This window comes from Misgurnus anguillicaudatus, chromosome 21, assembly GCF_027580225.2.
Source record: "Misgurnus anguillicaudatus chromosome 21, ASM2758022v2, whole genome shotgun sequence".
In the NCBI taxonomy this organism is placed as follows: domain Eukaryota; kingdom Metazoa; phylum Chordata; class Actinopteri; order Cypriniformes; family Cobitidae; genus Misgurnus; species Misgurnus anguillicaudatus.
The window spans coordinates 2,246,882-2,267,032 of record NC_073357.2 but is presented as its reverse complement, the minus strand read 5'-3'; the positions used below and the strand labels follow the sequence as shown (position 1 = coordinate 2,267,032).

General features: G+C 41.9%; 1 protein-coding gene across 1 annotated transcript; it reads right to left on the bottom strand.

Moving 5' to 3' along the window:
• Nucleotides 1–5,544: 5,544 nt before the first annotated feature.
• On the bottom strand, nucleotides 5,545–10,468 carry LOC141353286 (C-type mannose receptor 2-like). Its single transcript, XM_073859749.1, has 3 exons — nucleotides 10,396–10,468; nucleotides 8,123–8,515; nucleotides 5,545–6,009 (listed from the first exon to the last, which is right to left on the bottom strand). The coding sequence occupies exons 1-3, from the start codon at nucleotides 10,466–10,468 to the stop codon at nucleotides 5,645–5,647; spliced, it is 831 nt and encodes a 276-aa protein (XP_073715850.1). The 3' UTR covers nucleotides 5,545–5,644.
• Nucleotides 10,469–20,151: the final 9,683 nt, after the last annotated feature.

Sequence of the window (20,151 nt, the reverse complement as noted above, 5' to 3'; positions counted from 1 at the left end):
TTTAATAAAGTATTATAAATATGATGTGTTATATTACTAGCATCAACTTAGACAAGTGATTATAATGGGAAATATAATAACAAGAATTAAAGTGTGACAAAAAATATTCAATATGATTTACCTGCTGGCTTGATGGATCTTTGAATCCATGTTTGCAATGTTGAACTGCCTTTAGAAGCAGCCTCCCTTTCCGTTCTCTGTCTTTATTTTGTGAAGGCATTTGTGTTTTTTGTATTTTTTGCCTACAAAGTGTGCCAACAACAGCAAATTTAGTGTTTATATTAACTAAGATCTGATCGGGAACATTAAATCCATTAGACAAGCGATAATAGTAAGAATGTGGATATTTTGTTTTGGTTTGCTTGCTAAGTTGTTAGCACTTTTACATTTTACAAATACATAAACAAACTTCCAAATGAGTAATTCTGCGGTTTAACAGCTGATATAATGTAATAAATCTACCTGTTAATGGAACGAACTTCAGAAACTGTCGTCCAGGCAGAGAGTGCACACTGAGATGCTGCGGAGCGGGCGGGAAAACACGAAGTGGATTAGCGGAATCAGTGGATCTTTAGCGATCTTTTTATAGATCAGATCACAACCTTTGCGTGCGAAATTACGGAGGATAAAATACGGGAGATTTAAGGGAAAATACTAATACGGGAGGACGGCGGGAAAGAAGGGTAAAATACGGGATACTTGACGGGTATGGTGCACACCTCTCTACACCACGTTAAGGCTGACTGACAGGCGACGCATGCGCTTTTATCTTGTAAACTCAAGGGTGTATGGTAATGTAGTCTCTGCTCTCGGTGGGACGAATTAGGAAGTGTACATTGTGAAGAGCACTCTTAAAAGCGGCAGCGCAGCCAAAGGATTAAAACCTCTGATTTAAACAGATGTGCAAATGAGCGTTCCGGTACGCTAAAAGCACGTTCTGGGCTCAGGGAGAGGTGGTGGTACGCTCAAGAGCTATTTTTAGAAGTGGCGGTACTGAGTACCGGGGCGTTCCGGCCCACTTAAAGCACTGGTGTATCAAATATGAATGTCTTATTGTGTTTCACTCAGGTGTTGTTACACAAGTACAAGTAAACAAGCAATGCATTTCTTGATACAGATATCACATCTACACTTGAAAAGAGTGTTTACAATATGCTTTATAGATTAACTTTTTGAATTTAAAACCCAATCGCGTTGCATTATAGGATATTTCATTGATTTTCAATTAAGATTTTATACTTTAATATAAATGTTTACTTTAATTCAACATAATAATAAGTGAGTGTCCTCTTATAACACATTAAAGGTCACATATTTCTAAGCTTTCTAGAGTTTAATTTTAGGTTATGATGTCCTTAAGAATATATATTTGCATATATCTCTATATATTTTTTACAGCTCCTCTTTCAGGAGCTCTGCTAAAAACAGGTCATTTTGGCCTGTAATAAGTAATATGCATGAGCCTATCTTCTTATAGGCCTGTTGTTTTATGAATGAAATAAAGTTACCCATGTAATTACAAGTGTTAGTTTCTGGACACTAAATGTTAGGTTAGTAAACCAACAGACACAGAGACTAAGAGATTTTAACCTTACCATGTTTAACTCAGTAAACAAACAGACACCAACAAATAACGTCTGATTTCCAACAGATATTCTATCAAAAGCGGTGGCTACCAAAGACTTTAGCGTTACAAAGCATCTAGTTAGTGTCACACCCAGGGGCTGGCTGCTAATGGCTAAAGCCACGTTGTAGGTTGTCTATAAACCGGAAGGTTGGTGGTTCAATCCCCGGCTCCACCGGACCAAGTGTCGAGGTGTCCTTGAGCAAGACACCTAACCCCAGTTGCTCCCGACGAGCTGGATGGCGCCTTGCATGGCTGACACCGCCGTCGGTGTATGAATGCGTGAGTGAATGGGTGAATGTGAGGCAACTTGTAAAGCGCTTTGGATGGCCATAGGTCTGTTAAAAGCGCTATATAAATGCAGTCCATTTACCATTTTTTATTTTTACCACGCCCCTTCTCAACTTCCACCTCGAGGAGGTCCCCAAAACCAACCCAATGACCGGACAACAACGAGGACAGATAAGTATAAAAACAATATTTATTTATTTGTTTAAATATTTAAAATGTAGTGGGGAAACGGGGAAGGGAAATTAAAACTAGTATCTGGCTCTGCCCTCCAGGTAGGCCACGGCCAAGAGGGTGACAAGGAGGAAGGGGGCAACGGGGGGGGGTCCAAAGCCCTGTGGGCTGGGATGTGAGACTCAGGCTCCTGCCTGGTCTCTACTATCCGTGGCGCCATCCTTCTTCTTCCTGGAGGCAGAAATCAAAGCAGTATGAGTGTTAGAAGTAACGTCCTGTTTGAGCACCTAGCTTAGTTCGAGGAGCCTTCTCCCTTGTCCTCGCACAGTTCTGGACGTGCCGCTCACTTTTCCTCTCTATTTCTCCACAGGTGATGACTAGGACACAAAGGTGCAGTTAATTCGATTCGTATGGCTCTCACCTCTTCCTCGGGACACAGCGTACCGTAAGTACAAGTTTCACTCGTTTCTTCTCGTGTTGTTCACTTTCTCTCTGTCCTTCTCCACAGGTGGTGACTAGGACACAAAGGTGCAGTTAATTCGATTCGTATGGCTCTCACCTCTTCTGCGGGACACAGCGTACCGTAAGTACAAGTTTCACTCGTTTCTTCTCGTGTTGTTCACTCTCTCTCTTTCCTTCTCCACAGGTGGTGACTAGGACACAAAGGTGCAGTTAATTCGATTCATATGGCTCTCACCTCTTCTGCGGGACACAGCGTACCGTAAGTACATGTTTCACTCGTGGCGCTCACTCCGTGACGATCGGAGACAATGTGTTCTCCGTATCTGTCGATGAACGGGCTCAAAGAGGTTAGTAGATATGACTTCTAGCAAATGTGGCAGGCTTACGTCAATTGTTTGCGATATGTCTGCTGGGACAAGCAGTTCCTACATGGCGTCGGGGGCGAACCCTCTCGACTGGCTCGATGGTTACAGAGGGGTGGACGTCACACCGTCTCACCGGGCCGAGCGCTGCCCTCTCCTCGCTACCGTTAGGTGATCGAACACTGGACAGGGGCGCCCCTTTGTAGAGACCTCGGGACGGGGAAGTTCCTACACCTCTCACTCTGCAACAGCAACTTCTATACAGTTTAACACATCCACAACGACAGTCCCTGATCGTACTCACACATCTGCTAATCCTTCTGTTCTTCGCCGCCACTCTCCAATTTCACCCAATGTCTAGACGGGGGAAAAATCGTTCCGAGTCACCGTACTATTTCCTTAGACCTGGAGCACACTCACAACATATGCTATACTGAAGTAGATAAGGGCAGACAGCCTCTTCGTCCTCCCTCGACGACGTGTATGAAGGCGGGGGTTTATCTGACAAGACACACAATAATGCACAGCAATCCATAGCAATATACAGCACCACGTCAAAATAAAGGTTTCCACAGCACAAGGACTCCCCCACCACACTCTAGTGAACACAAAGGACACCCGTCTTCCTCCACTTCGCTTAGGTTGGATCTGGCGATGAAATATACGGCCTAGTTGGTAGTATCGTCGTTGTGACTGCTTCAGTATGAATTCCTTCGGCTCACCCACCGCGCTAGTTTAGTGGTAGGGCCGCCCTCCTTCTCCTGGAGGTATCTATCACAAAGGCAGATAAATAGCAATGCGTTTCCAATATAATCTGAGTACTCACATCGAGGCCCGTCTCAGTTCCGTTTCACTTTGTCTCCGTTTAAAATGTATTCCTTTCCGTTTCCCTTTCAGGTCCACGAATATCTTCGCCACCATACGACTCCAGCCTGTGAGAGAGAGAGTTCAGACAACCACCAGCAACACGCCAAACGAGCACAACACAGCGCTTCCACACACACCAAAAAGCTCTTTGAACTGTGATTAAACTTGGTCTTAAGTACTGCCCTGTTTAGCGTGTCCTCCAATCACCAACCGCTCTTCATAACTAGGCACAGGTGCATCTAATTCGGCAATTTTCCCGCCCGCGGCGCTTACCGGAAGTCCGGTGTTCATTTTTTCCGGTCCGGGCGGAAAACACTTCAGGGCGGAACCAAACTTCCATAATTTTGGTTCCGCCCCAAAGAAAAAAAAAGATCGTCACCTTGTGACATTAGCAACACGTTAGCATTACGTTAGCGTAGCATAACTGTTTACAATATATAATTTCAGTTTTCTCTGGCTCCATAATGTAACTTAAAAGTTAGGACTGCTGATAAATCGCATGCGATTGTCTCGCGCACCTCTTCAGTAAAGCCGGTTCATTGATTAGTAGTAAATCACCATCAGCTGCTTTCAGAGGCTGCAGCCGGTTCTAAGCAGGTGATGTCGCTTTACTACTACTAATCAATGGTTATCGTGCAGCCCTGCTTAAAATGTGTTTACTTACAGGTTGTGGATTTGAGGTCGGATCCAACAAAGTAAGGACTGCAACATCTTTGATGAGTAGATTCCTGGAGAAACCCGCATTAAACTGCCACACTGAAGCAGTCACCTGTGAAATGTTTAGATCAGACGGCTAAAGTCGAAATATTTGTTGAGGAATTTCTGAATAAATGAATATTAGCCATTGTTCTTGTATATTAATGTTTTTAGAAGCCTTTGCAATGATTTAGTTTCCTGACATCCATCAATTGAACAGCATTTTCTCAGATGGTGTGATATTTCTGAGGAGTTTGTTTGGCAAAAAGAGGGTGGGGCAGTGGACGGTGGACAGTGCTCGGGGTGGCGATTGAAGGCGGTGACTGTCTCACGCTGATGTAGAAACTTTTCGGAAGTACAAATGAACCGTTTTAACTCACAGCTACTTTAAGCAGCTTGTGTGAATTTGACTTTTAAATGACTGTTTTGAAACTTATATGGTACTTACATAGACCCTAGACCTCAGTTATTATGAAAAAGCCACATAATTTCAGTTTTTACCATATGTGACCTTTAAAAATTAATCTTTTATGTTCAGGTGTTGTAATTGTTGTGATTTGTGCTTTTCTTTATTAAATTTTTCTTTCATCTTTTCTTTATTGTTTCTCTTTGTTAACAGCACTCATCATCAATCATATCTTACTGAGTAAATCTACTTCATATGAAGTTACTCCATGTAGTGAAACCATATAAACTGTGTTCATTTAACTGTACAGTAGAGATAAATACTGACTGTAGATTAATTTATTTAATGCATGAACCCAATACATACACAATATAATCCAATCTTTATTGTATTTCATTTTTCATACAGGATCATCTGTTACAGAGTTTCAGATACAAGCAGACATTTCTAAAGATGATGAAAGAGAAAAACACAAACACACATCTGAATCATCTGTTATTAAAACTATTAACACAAACTCATATGATTCTCTTAACATCCAGAAATACATTTAATTTCACTTAAACTCATCACCTAAAATAATTAAAATAATTTTTACCCCTTACTAAAAACTCAAAAAATGACATAAGTGTGAAAACAAAAGATGATTTACCCCAGATAATAGTTTAATCTTATAATAATATCATTTATTCATAATGTATTAAAACCCAAACTAAAGTCAGTATAAAGAGAAAGTGATGAACACAAACATATATCATATCATTCCTAATCATGTTTGATGCAGATGAAGTTGAGTTTGTCAGTATCAGGACGACTGATCCACTGATGATCTCCATCACGCTGAACAGCTCCAGATCTCACTTTAGGATCACAGTCCTCTACTGATGTCCCGTTCCCTGGAGCCCAATTCTGATAGCACACCGGCTCTCCATTCACCCAGAACCAAATCCCCACACTACAGGAGTGACGTAACCCCATCCATACAGACGCAGTAGAGGCGCTTACAATCACCTCTTTCAACCAGCGCTGAATCTTCTCTGAAACAACTGAAACCAGATCCACATGATGCTGTCTGCAGTAAACCAGAGCTTCAGACCAACTCATCGTCTTCTTGATCAATATCAGATGATCTGAACACACAAACACAAACATACAGGACAAACACTATCAATGAACTCAGATCAGTTTAATAATTCTGTCATTAAACTGTCACGATCGGGAAACACAAGAGATGAGGAAAACCCAAACGCAGACTAAAATGAAGAATACTTTTAATATATACAAAGACACAGAACCAAAACACCCACGAGGGGGTAAAACATACAATAAACAGACACGAGAACCAAACTAACTACATAAACACTGAGAACACTAAACTACATAAACTCACACAGGATACCAGGAACGGGAATACACACTAGAGGCTTTGCAGGAAACAGAGAAGAATACCAACGCACGGAGGACAGGACAGAAGGGTATTAAATAGGGAGTTCTAATAACAGACACCTGGAGCTTAATCAAACATAAGGGAGCGGGAAACAATTGACGAACCCTGAGAGAAACGTGGACCGCGGAAGGGCATGTCACACAACTCTCTCAGGGCAGACACGTACTGTCACAACCTAATCTCTCAAACTCGGATAAGACAAGAAATAGAGAGATCAGGTCATGACAGTACCCTCCCCCCAAGGGCGGATACTAGACGCCCTCAGGAGGAGACACTAAACACAGGACCTAAAATGGGACAAAAACCAGGAAAACAAAGAAACCAAAACCAATGGTAAACATGACAACATAATCACAGAAACAAAATACATGGAAGAGGAGGGGGAGTAACAGTAAAGTTTGTATGGTGAAAATCAGTTTGTGTCCTAACAGTTTTATGAGTCTTTTTGGTGGTACTGGTGAAAGATGGAGAAGTCCGGGGGGAAGAATGAGAGTTCATGACAACGAGAGGGGGCTGACGTGGGAACACAGGGGGCACAGGAAGCACAGGGGACTCAGGAACAGAGAGCACAGGGGGCACAGGAAACGAGGACTGAAACGGACAAGATGGTTCCGATCCGCCGGAAAAGGTGAATTCCTCCACTTCCATCGGACGTACAGGTGACTCAGGACGTGCCGGCGACTCAGGACGCGCCGGCGACTCTGGAGACTTGGGAGAAGTAGCTGGTACTAGTTGCACGAGAGAGGTGTTATTCCTCCTCGTCTTCCATCTAGGACGAGGAGCGGAAAGTGCCGGAGAAGTGGGAGACAGCACAGCCGGACCACCCAACTCCGAAGCTGAACCACCCGACGCCGAGTCCCAGGAGGCATGTCTCTCACGTTTCCCCCTGAGACTGTCGGGTGGACAGGACACCGGTGGCAGAGACGAGAAGGGCCTGTCTGCCGGCCACTCGCCGACGCTCCGGGATGGTTGCCAGAGGGGCTGGAAAAGAGGTACTTCCTCCCTGGAATGCCCCTCTGGCCGTGGCATCTCTCCACGCGTTGCTTCCCCCGCGTCGAACCAGTGTTGTACCACGAAAAGCCTCGTAGTCGATATTAGGATCGAGGTCCATAGTCCGCTGGGTTTTAATTTGGCGTTGGTATTCTGTCACGATCGGGAAACACAAGAGACGAGGAAAACCCAAACGCAGACTAAAATGAAGAATACTTTTAATATATACAAAGACACAGAACCAAAACACCCACGAGGGGGTAAAACATACAATAAACAGACACGAGAACCAAACTAACTACATAAACACTGAGAACACTAAACTACATAAACTAAATAAACTCACACAGGATACCAGGAACGGGAATACACACTAGAGGCTTTGCAGGAAACAGAGAAGAATACCAACGCACGGAGGACAGGACAGAAGGGTTTTAAATAGGGAGTACTAACAACATACACCTGGAGCTTAATCAAACATAAGGGAGCAGGAAACAATTCACGAACCCTGAGAGAAACGTGGACCGCGGAAGGGCATGTCACACAACTCTCTCAGGGCAGACACGTACTGTCACAACCTAATCTCTCAAACTCGGATAAGACAAGAAATAGAGAGATCAGGTCATGACATAAACACACACAGACTACAAGAACTATAGAGAGATGATAGGAGAGGAAGAGGTGCAGATAAGATTTACAAATGAATCAAACCACACAAACAACACCAAATAACTGACAACACAGAAACACATCATTATGAGATTATAAGATGAAGATTTGTGAAGTGTTTGTGAGGATCTGCTCACCTTCATGACACACAAAAGTACGAGAGGTACTGCAAGATTGATCATTCCAGCGACCCTCAGTATTTATGAGGACTTCTGTACATGGTTCAGAATTATTACCATTAGGTTCACCAGACTTCCAGTATCTGAAGGTGGAGTCACTCTTATCTGACCACTCCCATGAATCACTGAACAGACCAATCCAGACTTTATTATTATTATTATTATTATTATTATCATTAGTGTTGATGTTGTTTTTGTTATCATCATCATTATTATTAATTATTGTCTGAATCTGTTCATTCTCAGTTTTATCCCTCACACTGGTCAGATCAGTATGATGATCTCTACAGAATCTCTGAGCGTCTCTCCATGATGTTTTTGTTATGTTATAGATGTAATCTTTGCTGCTCTCTGTTTAAGAAAGTAAAGAAAGATTGATTCAATAATTTTCATTCATCACAATACTTAAGAGTTTGAATGTGAATCTATTTTCATCTGTAAGACTGTGTGTGTGTGTGTGTGTGTGTGTGTGTGTGTGTGTGTGTGTGTGTGTGTGTGTGTGTACCTGGTAATTATCACGTTGTGGGGACCAATTCTCCCCACAAAGATAGGAATACCAGTGTTTTTGTGACCTTGTGGGGACATTTTGATGTCCCCATGAGGAAAAAAGCTTATAAATCAAACAGAATGATGTTTCTTGAAAATGTGAAGTAGTATAAGTGTTTCTGTGATGGTTGGGGTTAGGGAATGGGGTAGGTAAGGGGAATAGAATATACAGTTAGTACAGTATAAAATCCATGACGTCTATGGACTGTCCCCACAAAACATGGAAACCAGAATGTGTGTGTGTGTGTGTGTGTGTGTGTGTGTGTGTGTGTGTGTGTGTGTGTGTGTGTGTGTGTGTGTGTGTGTGTGTGTGACAGAAGAGTGAATGTGTCAAATATAAACTCACATCATATGCAAATATGACATTGTACATCATAACTTGTCATAAATCTGTCATAAACATGACATAGCAGAATAATTATCAAACTTAAGAAACTACCTAGCTTTATGGGTTAACATTACATTAAACTGTCATTAAAATCTCAATAATCGTTAATATTATGTCAAATCATTTTAAATACATTAACAAAATGCAACAGGCACGTCAAAATATTATACTTAATTGTGTTATACTGTGTTATGTATGTGCACAATATAAAACTGACAACTAACAAACTTTGAAGATATTTTCTACCATAGAATAAAAAACAAACAAAACATTTAATCTATTTATATTTAATATAATTTACTGTTTTTGCATCTATATGGACCCTACGCTGCATAGCTTAACCCATTATTGTACCGTTATCATTTAATTTTAGGTGAATTGGTCCCCATTACATACTGGGGTGTTAGGACCCACACAGACCACAGGGTGAGCACCGTCTCACTAACACCTCTACTAGCAGCAACCTGGTTTTCCCAGGAGGTCTCTCATCCAAGTACTAACCAGGCTCAACCCAGGTTCGCTTCAGTGGACAATAGGGATGTGCCCGAAGCCGAATACGTTATTCGGAAGGGCATGGATAATGGCTTCAAAACGAATAACGAATTCATCTGAATAATAGAAAAGACATAATCACGTGTTTACCGGAACAGCGCTACATTATAAAGCCCTTAAAGCACGTATAATATGTGTGTGAAGTGAATGAGTGCAATCTATAAAATGACATGAATGACATTTTCTGCGCAACACTTATTTAGAAACGCCAGCTGTTTTGGAATTAGTTTAAAAACACTGCTAATATCAAAATTCTTACCAGGCTGTAAAAAAATGACCCTTTTATTTTATTTTATTTTATTTAATTACACAATGTAACCCTGATGTATAAATTTGTTATTTTCTTTATTTACTGAGGGTTAATGTATTATAAAATGTTTTATTTTCTATGTATTTTGAAACTGGTTTCTGTTAAAAATGTATTGTTTTGTTTACTTTGCTATATTATAGTTTGGTTGATTTGTACATGAGAAAAACGTGTCTAACATCAGTTTGGGTGTCATTTGATGTTCATTGGACAAAAAAGTGATTGACATGTTTTTGAGCCAATCAGATGGTCGGAGAGGAGGGTTCGTTTGGGGATGCTGAGAGAGAGTTCGAGATATGAGAGCGGGGAGACGATACAAAAGTTTCCGAGAGGAAAGACGTGATTTATAGTGATTTGTTTGAATGTTTAGAATGTGAATCTTGCCTGTAAACAGAAGTACTGCTCGTATTTCTACATTTAGGAGGTGGATCATTTTACTTTGTGCTGTTTCAAAGTTTGCAGTCTCTGCATGTTTGGCTCGGTCAGAGTTGAACGCTGTGCACGTCGGCATAACTTATTATTGTGACTAAAACTGCTGTTGTTATCTGCTCAAACCGAGCGGATTTTCAAGACAATTACGCGGACTTTCGTTCTCGGGATTGAGATGTTGGTGGGCATCGTCTGATAACTTTATGAACATCTGGTGATTAAACAACCATTGAACCTGTTGCACACGGAAACATCGGAACACACGTGACACTGAGGACCATTTCAATGTGATGAACGCGAATGTGTTTCAACGTACACTAGCTTCCAGATTGAGGTAAACAACTAAAAAGTCTTTTTGTTTGCTCTTCAGAGCGAAGGGGCCAGTTTTGTTTTCCCGGCCACTACGCACTCAAGCTTCGTATCAGGCCTGCAACGGGGTGGGATGTGTGTACTGTGTATGTGTGTGCGCGTGCACGTGTGAAAGAGATGTAAAATTCTAGTGCACTAATAACAAGGTGACCGGTCTTTTCCTTTTCTTTAATTCTAAGGTGTTTTTGAATACGTTCAAATATTGAAAGAGTTATTTGAGCTTACAGGAAGTTAAAGGAGTTACAAGTTCATTTGTAAAGTATAACATTGAGTAACTGAAGCTTTAAACTGTCTGTTTGGTGGTTATGTGGATAACTTTTGTGACTTAAATCCACTACGGGGATTTAAAATTGATAATCCTGCAAGGATACAGTGAAAAAGTGTTAGTTGCAGTTAACAGAAAGACATTCACACAAAAGGTTGTTTAATTTATTTTATTTGTTTATTTACATTTAAATTACATTGTCAGATTTTGATATTGAGTCCTATTTCATTCCGTTTCATATTTCATTTCAAGTAAAAAAACCATTCATTCCAAAAGACATTCAATACAGTATATCTGTGTTTAAAAGTTTATTTGTGAGTGTGTGTGTTTTTGCAGTTTTGAAGTGATTCACTGGAGGACTAACTATTTAGTAGAAGACAGGATTAAAAGATCATCTAGTATTAAAAGAACCCAGGTCCTTATCGTAAACTCTGGTCTTGTGTAAAGGGGCGGAGGATAGGGGCTACATAATGGAGGCACCGCTGGGATTCCCTGTCTTCTAAACTAAAGGTAAAAGCAAAATGTCAGAAAACGATTTTTCCAAAGAACTTCGCAGCTGGTGCGCAAATGAGAAAGTTGATCCACAACATGCAATTTTACTTGTCGGTGTGCCATCTGACACTGATGTCGCGTTTATCGAAGACACGGTGCAAACTGTTAAAGTCTTTGGTCGAGTGCGGGCTCGCGCAACGAAAGAAGGCACAGTTCCTGGGACCTATTTAGTCTTATGTGAGTGCAGAGAGAAAATCTGCCCCGCCCAGGTGCCATCGGAGGTGTTGGCATCCTCTGGGGACACCTGGAAAATTGTTGTGGTAAAAGATGAGGATCCTAATGTGAATGCCTTTTCTGACAAATTATCTCAGTTCTTAAGTAGGGAGGGCAAAAGCATCACTGACCTTCAGAGTCTGATTAACCCCTTGGCTTCAAATGTTACATCACCTGAGACAATTATTCGTGCCATTGGGGAATTGTTGGAGAAAACTAAGCCTACTAGCGATGGTCAAGCCTACCGTCGCTTACGCATATTTTCAGGTATCGAGCCTACCCCAGTAGGTGAAGAGAATAGTGAGAATTGGCTTGAGCAAGCTAGATTGATGATTTTTGAGTCCGACTGCTCCGCCAAGGAGAAGCGCAAACGCATTGTGGAGAGCCTTAAAGGGCCAGCCTTAGAGGTGATCAAGGCGGTGAGAGTCAACAACCCAGATGCTACCGCACTTGAGTATATTGAGGCTTTAGAAAGTGCTTTTTGTACCTCAGAGTCAGGTGAGGACTTATATTTTGCTTTCCGTTTGCTTCGACAAGAGCCTGGAGAGGCCTTGTCTGATTTTCTCCGTAGACAAGAAAAATCGCTGACATTAGTGATTAAACGGGGAGGGTTAATGCCTCAGAGAGCTGATCGAGCCCGGGTAGAACAGTTGTTAAGGGGTGCGATTGAATCAGATCTGATGCTTTTGAAATTGCGGCTGCATGAACGGAAAGAAAACCCCCCCACGTTTCTTAAACTTCTTAATGAGATTCGAGAAGAGGAAGAAAATGAAGCGGCTAGACGTAAACTTGGTGCCAGTGTAAAAGATAAGACAGTTAAAGACAGAGTGAAAGGCTCACTGTCAAATCGAGACAATGTGAAAGTAGATGCTAAAGAGTTACGACTCCAACTAGGCAGCACTGGTCTGTCCCGGCCCTCAGAAAGGGATGATGTTAAAAGCAAATCTGATGTACGGCCCTCAGATAACCCGCTAAATGCAGAAGTGCTAGCCCTAAAAGCTCAAGTAGAACAACTACAGAAACAGTTGTCTGTGCTTAGTGTGGGTGCGAGTAGTCCGAATGCTCAAGAGTTTCCGGTGAGCCGTGGTTCATTTGCTCCCTCAAGAGCGGCAGGTAAAAACAGTGATGGCTTTTTCTGTTACAATTGTGGCGGAGATGGCCACATTTCCAGCAGATGTGAGCATGCCGCAAATTCTGCTTTAGTCATTCAGAAACTGTTACAATTACTTCGCAAATCCAAAGAGAGAAAACCCTCTTCAGTACCTAAAGATACTGATGTAGAGAAGAGTAATTGTTTTTCCAAGAAAAGCCTAGTTGAGGTTCCTGAGCCTAGTCTTCTACCAGCTGGTCTAGTAGGGCCTTCATCCACAGTCGAGGTCAAGGTTAACGGACAGCCTTGTTTGGCTTTGTTAGACAGTGGGTCACAGGTGACCATTGTCTTTGAGAAATGGTACTTAAGTCACCTACCCCAAGTACCATTAAATCACCTTGATGGGTTAGCTATCTGGGGTTTGAGTTCATCCAGCTACCCTTACCGGGGGTATATTGTCGTGGATGTGGAATTCCCACAGGCTCTAATGGGCTCATCTGAGGTAATTTCGGTTCTTGCATTGGTGTGTCCAGATCCAGTAGGGCCTAAACAAACGCCGTTGATTGTTGGTACCAATGCCAGCTTTTTCCAGAGATTAGCTGACATTTGTACTGGTAGCACAGGGCCCAAGACCTCTCATGTTATGCGGATACAGCCTCAGTGGGTAGCCGACAGGTTAGTCCCTACAAGTAAACTTGCTGCTCTTGAAGAAAAGCCTGTCGGTGAGGTGAAGTGGGTGGGAGATAGCCCTCTTACACTCCCTCCTCAGACCGAGAAATGCGTGGTTGGCCACATCGACTGTCAGTCTCCCCTGGAGAAAGATATTTATCTGGTAGAAGGTCCTGAAGAGGATGTCCTTCCTGCTGGAGTCTTAGTTCCTCCTGTAGTGGTTCCCTTTTCAGCCATGGAGACAAGCCAAGTCAGAGTTTTGGTACGCAATGACACATTTAAGGAAAAGTCTATACCGAACGGGACAGTGCTAGGCAGAGTTTATGCTACAGACACAGTAAGAGACGCGCGTGAGGCACCAAAAGACCATCAACTACTTGATCCAGAATCGTTTGATTTTGGTAACTCCCCTGTGCCGCAGGCGTGGAAAGATCGACTCAGACAGAAATTATCAGAAAGAGTGAATGTATTTTCGCTATCCGAGGTTGATGTGGGATTAGCACAAGGGGTCAAACATCATATACGGCTGAGGGACGACACCCCTTTCCGTGAGCGCTCACGTCGTATCGCCCCTGCTGATGTTGAAGACGTTCGTCGGCATTTAAAAAATTTGATGACTGCCGGAATCATTAAAGAGTCGCGGAGCCCATATGCATCTCCCATCGTCATTGCTCGAAAAAAGAATGGCGATGTGAGAATGTGTGTGGACTACCGCACTTTAAATAGTCGTACGATACCTGACCAGTATACGACCCCCAGGATAGATGACGCGTTGGACTGTCTAGCCGGTAGCCAATGGTTTTCTGTCCTGGACCTCCGGAGCGGATATTATCAGATAGAGATGGCCGAGGAGGATAAAGAGAAAACCGCATTCATTTGCCCTTTGGGTTTCTTTCAATTTGAACGCATGCCCCAAGGGATAACTGGGGCCCCAGCTACTTTCCAACGGCTGATGGAAAGGGCCGTTGGGGACATGCACCTCCTCGAAGCCATCGTCTATCTTGATGATATCATTGTCTTTGGACGAACGTTAGAGCAGCATGAAGAGCGTCTGCTCAAAGTTCTCGATCGGTTGGAAGAGTGCGGTCTTAAAGTCTCTATTGACAAATGTCAATTTTGCCAGCCTGAGGTCAAATACGTTGGCCATATGGTGTCAGCAGAAGGTATTGCGGCTGACCCTGCAAAAATTGAGGCAGTAGCAAAATGGAAGCAGCCGTATGACTTGAAATCACTGCGGTCTTTTCTTGGCTTTTGCGGTTACTACCGCCGCTTCATAAAAGGTTACTCTTCCATAGTGCGACCACTCACTGACCTAACTAAAGGGTTTCCACCCACCGGTAAGGGAAAAACAAAACCTAAGACCGCCAACATTCAGGGGTACTTTAAAGAGTCGGAGCCGTTTGGAGATCGCTGGACTCCTGAATGTACAGAGGCGTTTAACGAAATTATTTACCGTCTGACACACGCGCCAGTTTTGGCCTTTGCAGATCCATCCAAGCCATACATCTTGCATGTGGATGCAAGTATGAATGGTCTTGGGGCGGTTCTTAATCAAGAAAACCCGGACGGGTTGCGCCCAGTTGCATACGCCAGTCGTAAGTTGAGTGAGACAGAGCAGCGTTACACCATCCATCAGCTTGAATTCCTTGCCCTTAAATGGGCTGTTGTCGATAAATTTCATGATTATTTGTATGGGGCAAGGTTTACTGTCCGTACAGACAACAACCCTCTCACTTACGTACTGAGCAGTGCTAAACTGAATGCCACTGGACACCGATGGTTGGCCGCTCTCGCCACATATGAGTTTACCATTCAGTATAAGCCAGGTCGCATTAACACTGATGCTGATTTATTGTCTCGCAATCCACATGATGACACGATTCCCATTAAGTGGGCTGAGATCTCCCCTTCTGGTGTTAAAGCTGTATGCAAACTTGCCCAAGTTGATGTCCCTTTCAGTACTCCTTACAGATTAGCCGATCAGTTAGGAGTCCCTCCTGATGGCCTCCCTGCAGCATTCGTTTGTCCGGTGCAGTTAGGTGGTGAGGCCTTAGAACTTTTATCTATGGTTGACTTAAAGGAGGCTCAGAATAATGACTCTGTAATTGGTGTTGTAAAGAGGGAACTAGTGACGGGTAATGTAGTGTCTACTGTGAAAGGCACCAACCCAGCTGTTACTCTACTTCAGCGGCAGAAACAAAAATTGCGCCTGTTGGATGATGTTTTGTATCGAGTAACGCAGACAGATAAGGGTGAAGAATGTACACAGTTAGTCTTGCCTGAAGAGTATCGCCTGACAGTTCTAAGGTCTCTTCATGATGAGTCAGGTCATTTAGGTATTGACAAGACCCATGAGTTGATAAAGGATAGGTTTTACTGGCCGAAAATGGGTAGCGAGATTGAGTCTTATGTGAAAAACTGTGGTAGGTGCATTGCCCGTAAGACTATCCCACAGAAAGCTGCCCTGTTGAATCAGTTAACCAGTAGTGGCCCCCTTGATTTAGTCTGTATAGACTTTTTATCCATAGAGCCTGACAGTAAGGGATTTGCAAATGTGTTGGTAATTACTGACCATTATACTCGTTATGCTCAGGCGTATCCCACTCGGGATCAAAAAGCAACAACAGTGGCAAAGGTCCTGTTTGAGAATTTTTTTGTCCACTATGGTCTGCCTGCACGGGTACACTCTGACCAGGGGCGAGATTTTGAGTGCCAACTGATCCAAGAGTTTCTCAGAATGCTAGGCATCCGAAAGTCTAGGACCACGCCTTACCACCCCCAGGGTGACCCACAACCCGAGCGTTTCAACAGGACGCTTTTGTCAATGTTGGGCACTCTAGAGTCAGCAAAGAGACAAAGGTGGAGCCAATATGTTAGCTCATTGGTACATGCGTACAATTGCACTTTCAATGAGGCAACGGGTTACTCGCCCTATTTTTTGTTGTTTGGGCGAGAGGCTCGTTTGCCCATTGATGTTTGTTTTGGACTTTTTCCCTATGGTAAGGAAAATACCACACACACGCAGTATGTTCAAAAGTTGAAGGCTGATCTTCAGGAGGCCTACGAACTTGCCTCCGCTGCAGCTTTGAGAAACCACCAGAAAAACAAAACTTACTATGACCGTAGAGTCCGGCATCAGGTCTTAGCTAAAGGAGACAGAGTGTTGGTTAAAAATTTGGGACTCAAAGGGAAACACAAACTTGAAGATAGGTGGAGTTCCGTTCCACATGTTGTAGTGGAACAATTGCCCAATTTGCCAGTATATCGCGTGAAACCCGAGAATGGGTGTGGGCGAGAAAGAACGTTGCACAGAGATCATTTGCTTCCGATCGGAGAGTTTGTTCGGTTTGGCAATTCTGTTGAGAAAGAAAAAATCTCTCGTAAACCTGTGACAAGGGCTGAGCGAGCAGCGAGAGAATCCAGAAAAGCATCAAAAACAGAGACTGCTAAGTTACCTCATGTATCTGTAGATCTTTCAGCCAGCTTATCCAGTTCTGAGGATGAAATGTATTATGGTGATTCGGAAATTTGCCAAGAGATACTGGATTCCTTCAGAAAAGAGCCTGAAACTGGTGATAGCAATCCGGTAGAGTTAGTGGAAGATAACATGTCTGGAAGTGAGCAGAGTGATGTAGAAGAACCACCTGTTGTAACTGAGGAACTGGTGGGGAACAATACTGAGTCTGTTGTGTCTGAAGCAGTGGAGTCGGAGTCTGAAGGGGGAGACAATCCTGTTTCATATGATTCTGATAAAGCTGAAGAGAGTGGGCATACTTACAGACTCCGACGCAAAGTTGAACCTGTCATTCGACTCAGTTATGATGAGCCAGGAGTACCTACAAATCGACCTATTACTTTAGTACATCGTGGGCTTGTCATTCGGATAAGTTATGAAACTCGGCATGTTGATTCCTTTCATACACATTGTAAATGTGTACCTGTCCCCTCTTGATATATATGAGCATATGTTTTAAGTTTGGTCTTATGGGGGCATGAAGACCATTTGAAGGGGGAGAATGTAACCCTGATGTATAAATTTGTTATTTTCTTTATTTACTGAGGGTTAATGTATTATAAAATGTTTTATTTTCTATGTATTTTGAAACTGGTTTCTGTTAAAAATGTATTGTTTTGTTTACTTTGCTATATTATAGTTTGGTTGATTTGTACATGAGAAAAACGTGTCTAACATCAGTTTGGGTGTCATTTGATGTTCATTGGACAAAAAAGTGATTGACATGTTTTTGAGCCAATCAGATGGTCGGAGAGGAGGGTTCGTTTGGGGATGCTGAGAGAGAGTTCGAGATATGAGAGCGGGGAGACGATACAAAAGTTTCCGAGAGGAAAGACGTGATTTATAGTGATTTGTTTGAATGTTTAGAATGTGAATCTTGCCTGTAAACAGAAGTACTGCTCGTATTTCTACATTTAGGAGGTGGATCATTTTACTTTGTGCTGTTTCAAAGTAAGTTTGCAGTCTCTGCATGTTTGGCTCGGTCAGAGTTGAACGCTGTGCACGTCGGCATAACTTATTATTGTGACTAAAACTGCTGTTGTTATCTGCTCAAACCGAGCGGATTTTCAAGACAATTACGCGGACTTTCGTTCTCGGGATTGAGATGTTGGTGGGCATCGTCTGATAACTTTATGAACATCTGGTGATTAAACAACCATTGAACCTGTTGCACACGGAAACATCGGAACACACGTGACACTGAGGACCATTTCAATGTGATGAACGCGAATGTGTTTCAACGTACACTAGCTTCCAGATTGAGGTAAACAACTAAAAAGTCTTTTTGTTTGCTCTTCAGAGCGAAGGGGCCAGTTTTGTTTTCCCGGCCACTACGCACTCAAGCTTCGTATCAGGCCTGCAACGGGGTGGGATGTGTGTACTGTGTATGTGTGTGCGCGTGCACGTGTGAAAGAGATGTAAAATTCTAGTGCACTAATAACAAGGTGACCGGTCTTTTCCTTTTCTTTAATTCTAAGGTGTTTTTGAATACGTTCAAATATTTAAAGAGTTATTTGAGCTTACAGGAAGTTAAAGGAGTTACAAGTTCATTTGTAAAGTATAACATTGAGTTATTGAAACTTTAAATTGTCTGGTTGTTGGTGATGTGGATAACTTTTGTGACTTAAATCCACTACGGGATTTAAGATTGATAATCCTGCAAGGATACAGTGAAAAAGTGTTAGTTACAGTTAACAGAAAGACATTCACACAAAAGGTTGTTTAATTTATTTTATTTGTTTATTTACATTTAAATTACATTGTCAGATTTTGATATTGATTCCTATTTCATTCCGTTTCATATTTCATTTCAAGTAAAAAAACATTCATTTCAAAAGACATTCAATACAGTATATCTGTGTTTAAACGTTTATTTGTGAGTGTGTGTGTTTTTGCAGTTTTGAAGTGATTCACTGGAGGACTAACTATTTAGTAGAAGACAGGATTAAAAGATCATCTAGTATTAAAAGAACCCAGGTCCTTATCGTAAACTCTGGTCTTGTGTAAAGGGGGGGAGGATAGGGGCTACAACAAGACCAGAAAACCTTGATAAAATGCTGCACTCTGATAATAATATATTTAAGCAATATCGCTCGAGTAGGAGTGTGATATAGCTCTATATCATCACAGCTGTGATTAGGCCAGAGGCACGAGGCCGTAGGCAATCACAGCCGTGATGATATAGAGCTATATTACACGACTCAGAGAGCGATATTGCTTTTATACAAGTTACCTACTAGCTCGTACTTCAAGTTAAAGCAAACTTCAGTGTCAATCTAGGTGAATATAAAATAAAGTAAATAGATAAAAATATGAAAATGTAACATTTTAAAAGCAAAATTTAAACTGAAGATTATTATGACATGAATTGCAATAAACATAAAGATTAAGTAAGTAAATAACAACTGAAACATTTGAATTTAATCTTTCTAATTACCTTATTGTTTAAAATCATGTTGCTTGTTTTGAACTAAGTCAAAACTGACTTTTAAATAATAGAGCTGTTATTTGACAATTATCTGATTATTTATTAATTTAGATGAAGATTAACGTTTTTCTAAACAATTCGTTCTGTTTGCGCAAACGCTGTAGGCTATGGACATAGTTAATATGCTCACCACGTTGTTGTAATGCTTATTATGCTTTCATAAATTCTTGTCAAAACCATTGTTTTTGAAATATTCTGTCAGTGCACGTACTTGCATGTTTGTGCGTTGCGTTTCAGATCTGTCAGTCAACGCGAATCTTGTCGATTTTAATAACTTTTTAACATAAATCAGTCCCAAATTTATCTCTCTTAATAACTCTTTAAACATCAAGCAAGTCCTGCATTTTATTTTCAAATTCCTGCATGTTTTTAAACCAAAACCAAGATGTCAGACATGAGACGCATCTTAGTATTAATCATTTCACTCTCAGAAAACGTATTAGATGTTTAATTAATATAGTATTTGAATCGCTAGATGAGGGATTAATGTAGGTAACTTATTTTTTCTGAAAACCTCCCACTCATTTAGGCAGAATGGGTCACATATGTAACTGTGCTGAAAGACACAATAAACGCTTAAAAGTGATGTACAGTCAATGCGCTCT

Bases quoted from the DNA above. Each gene is read 5' to 3' on its own strand.
- LOC141353286 (XM_073859749.1), bottom strand. From the start codon at position 10,468: ATGCCGACGTGCACAGCGTTCAACTCTGACCGAGCCAAACATGCAGAG. The intron at 8,516-10,395 runs GTAAAATGATCC...TTTCTTAAACAG, and splicing joins AAACTTTGAAACAGCACAAA to AGAGCAGCAAAGATTACATC. The intron at 6,010-8,122 runs GTGAGCAGATCC...TTGTGTGTTCAG, and splicing joins TACTTTTGTGTGTCATGAAG to ATCATCTGATATTGATCAAG.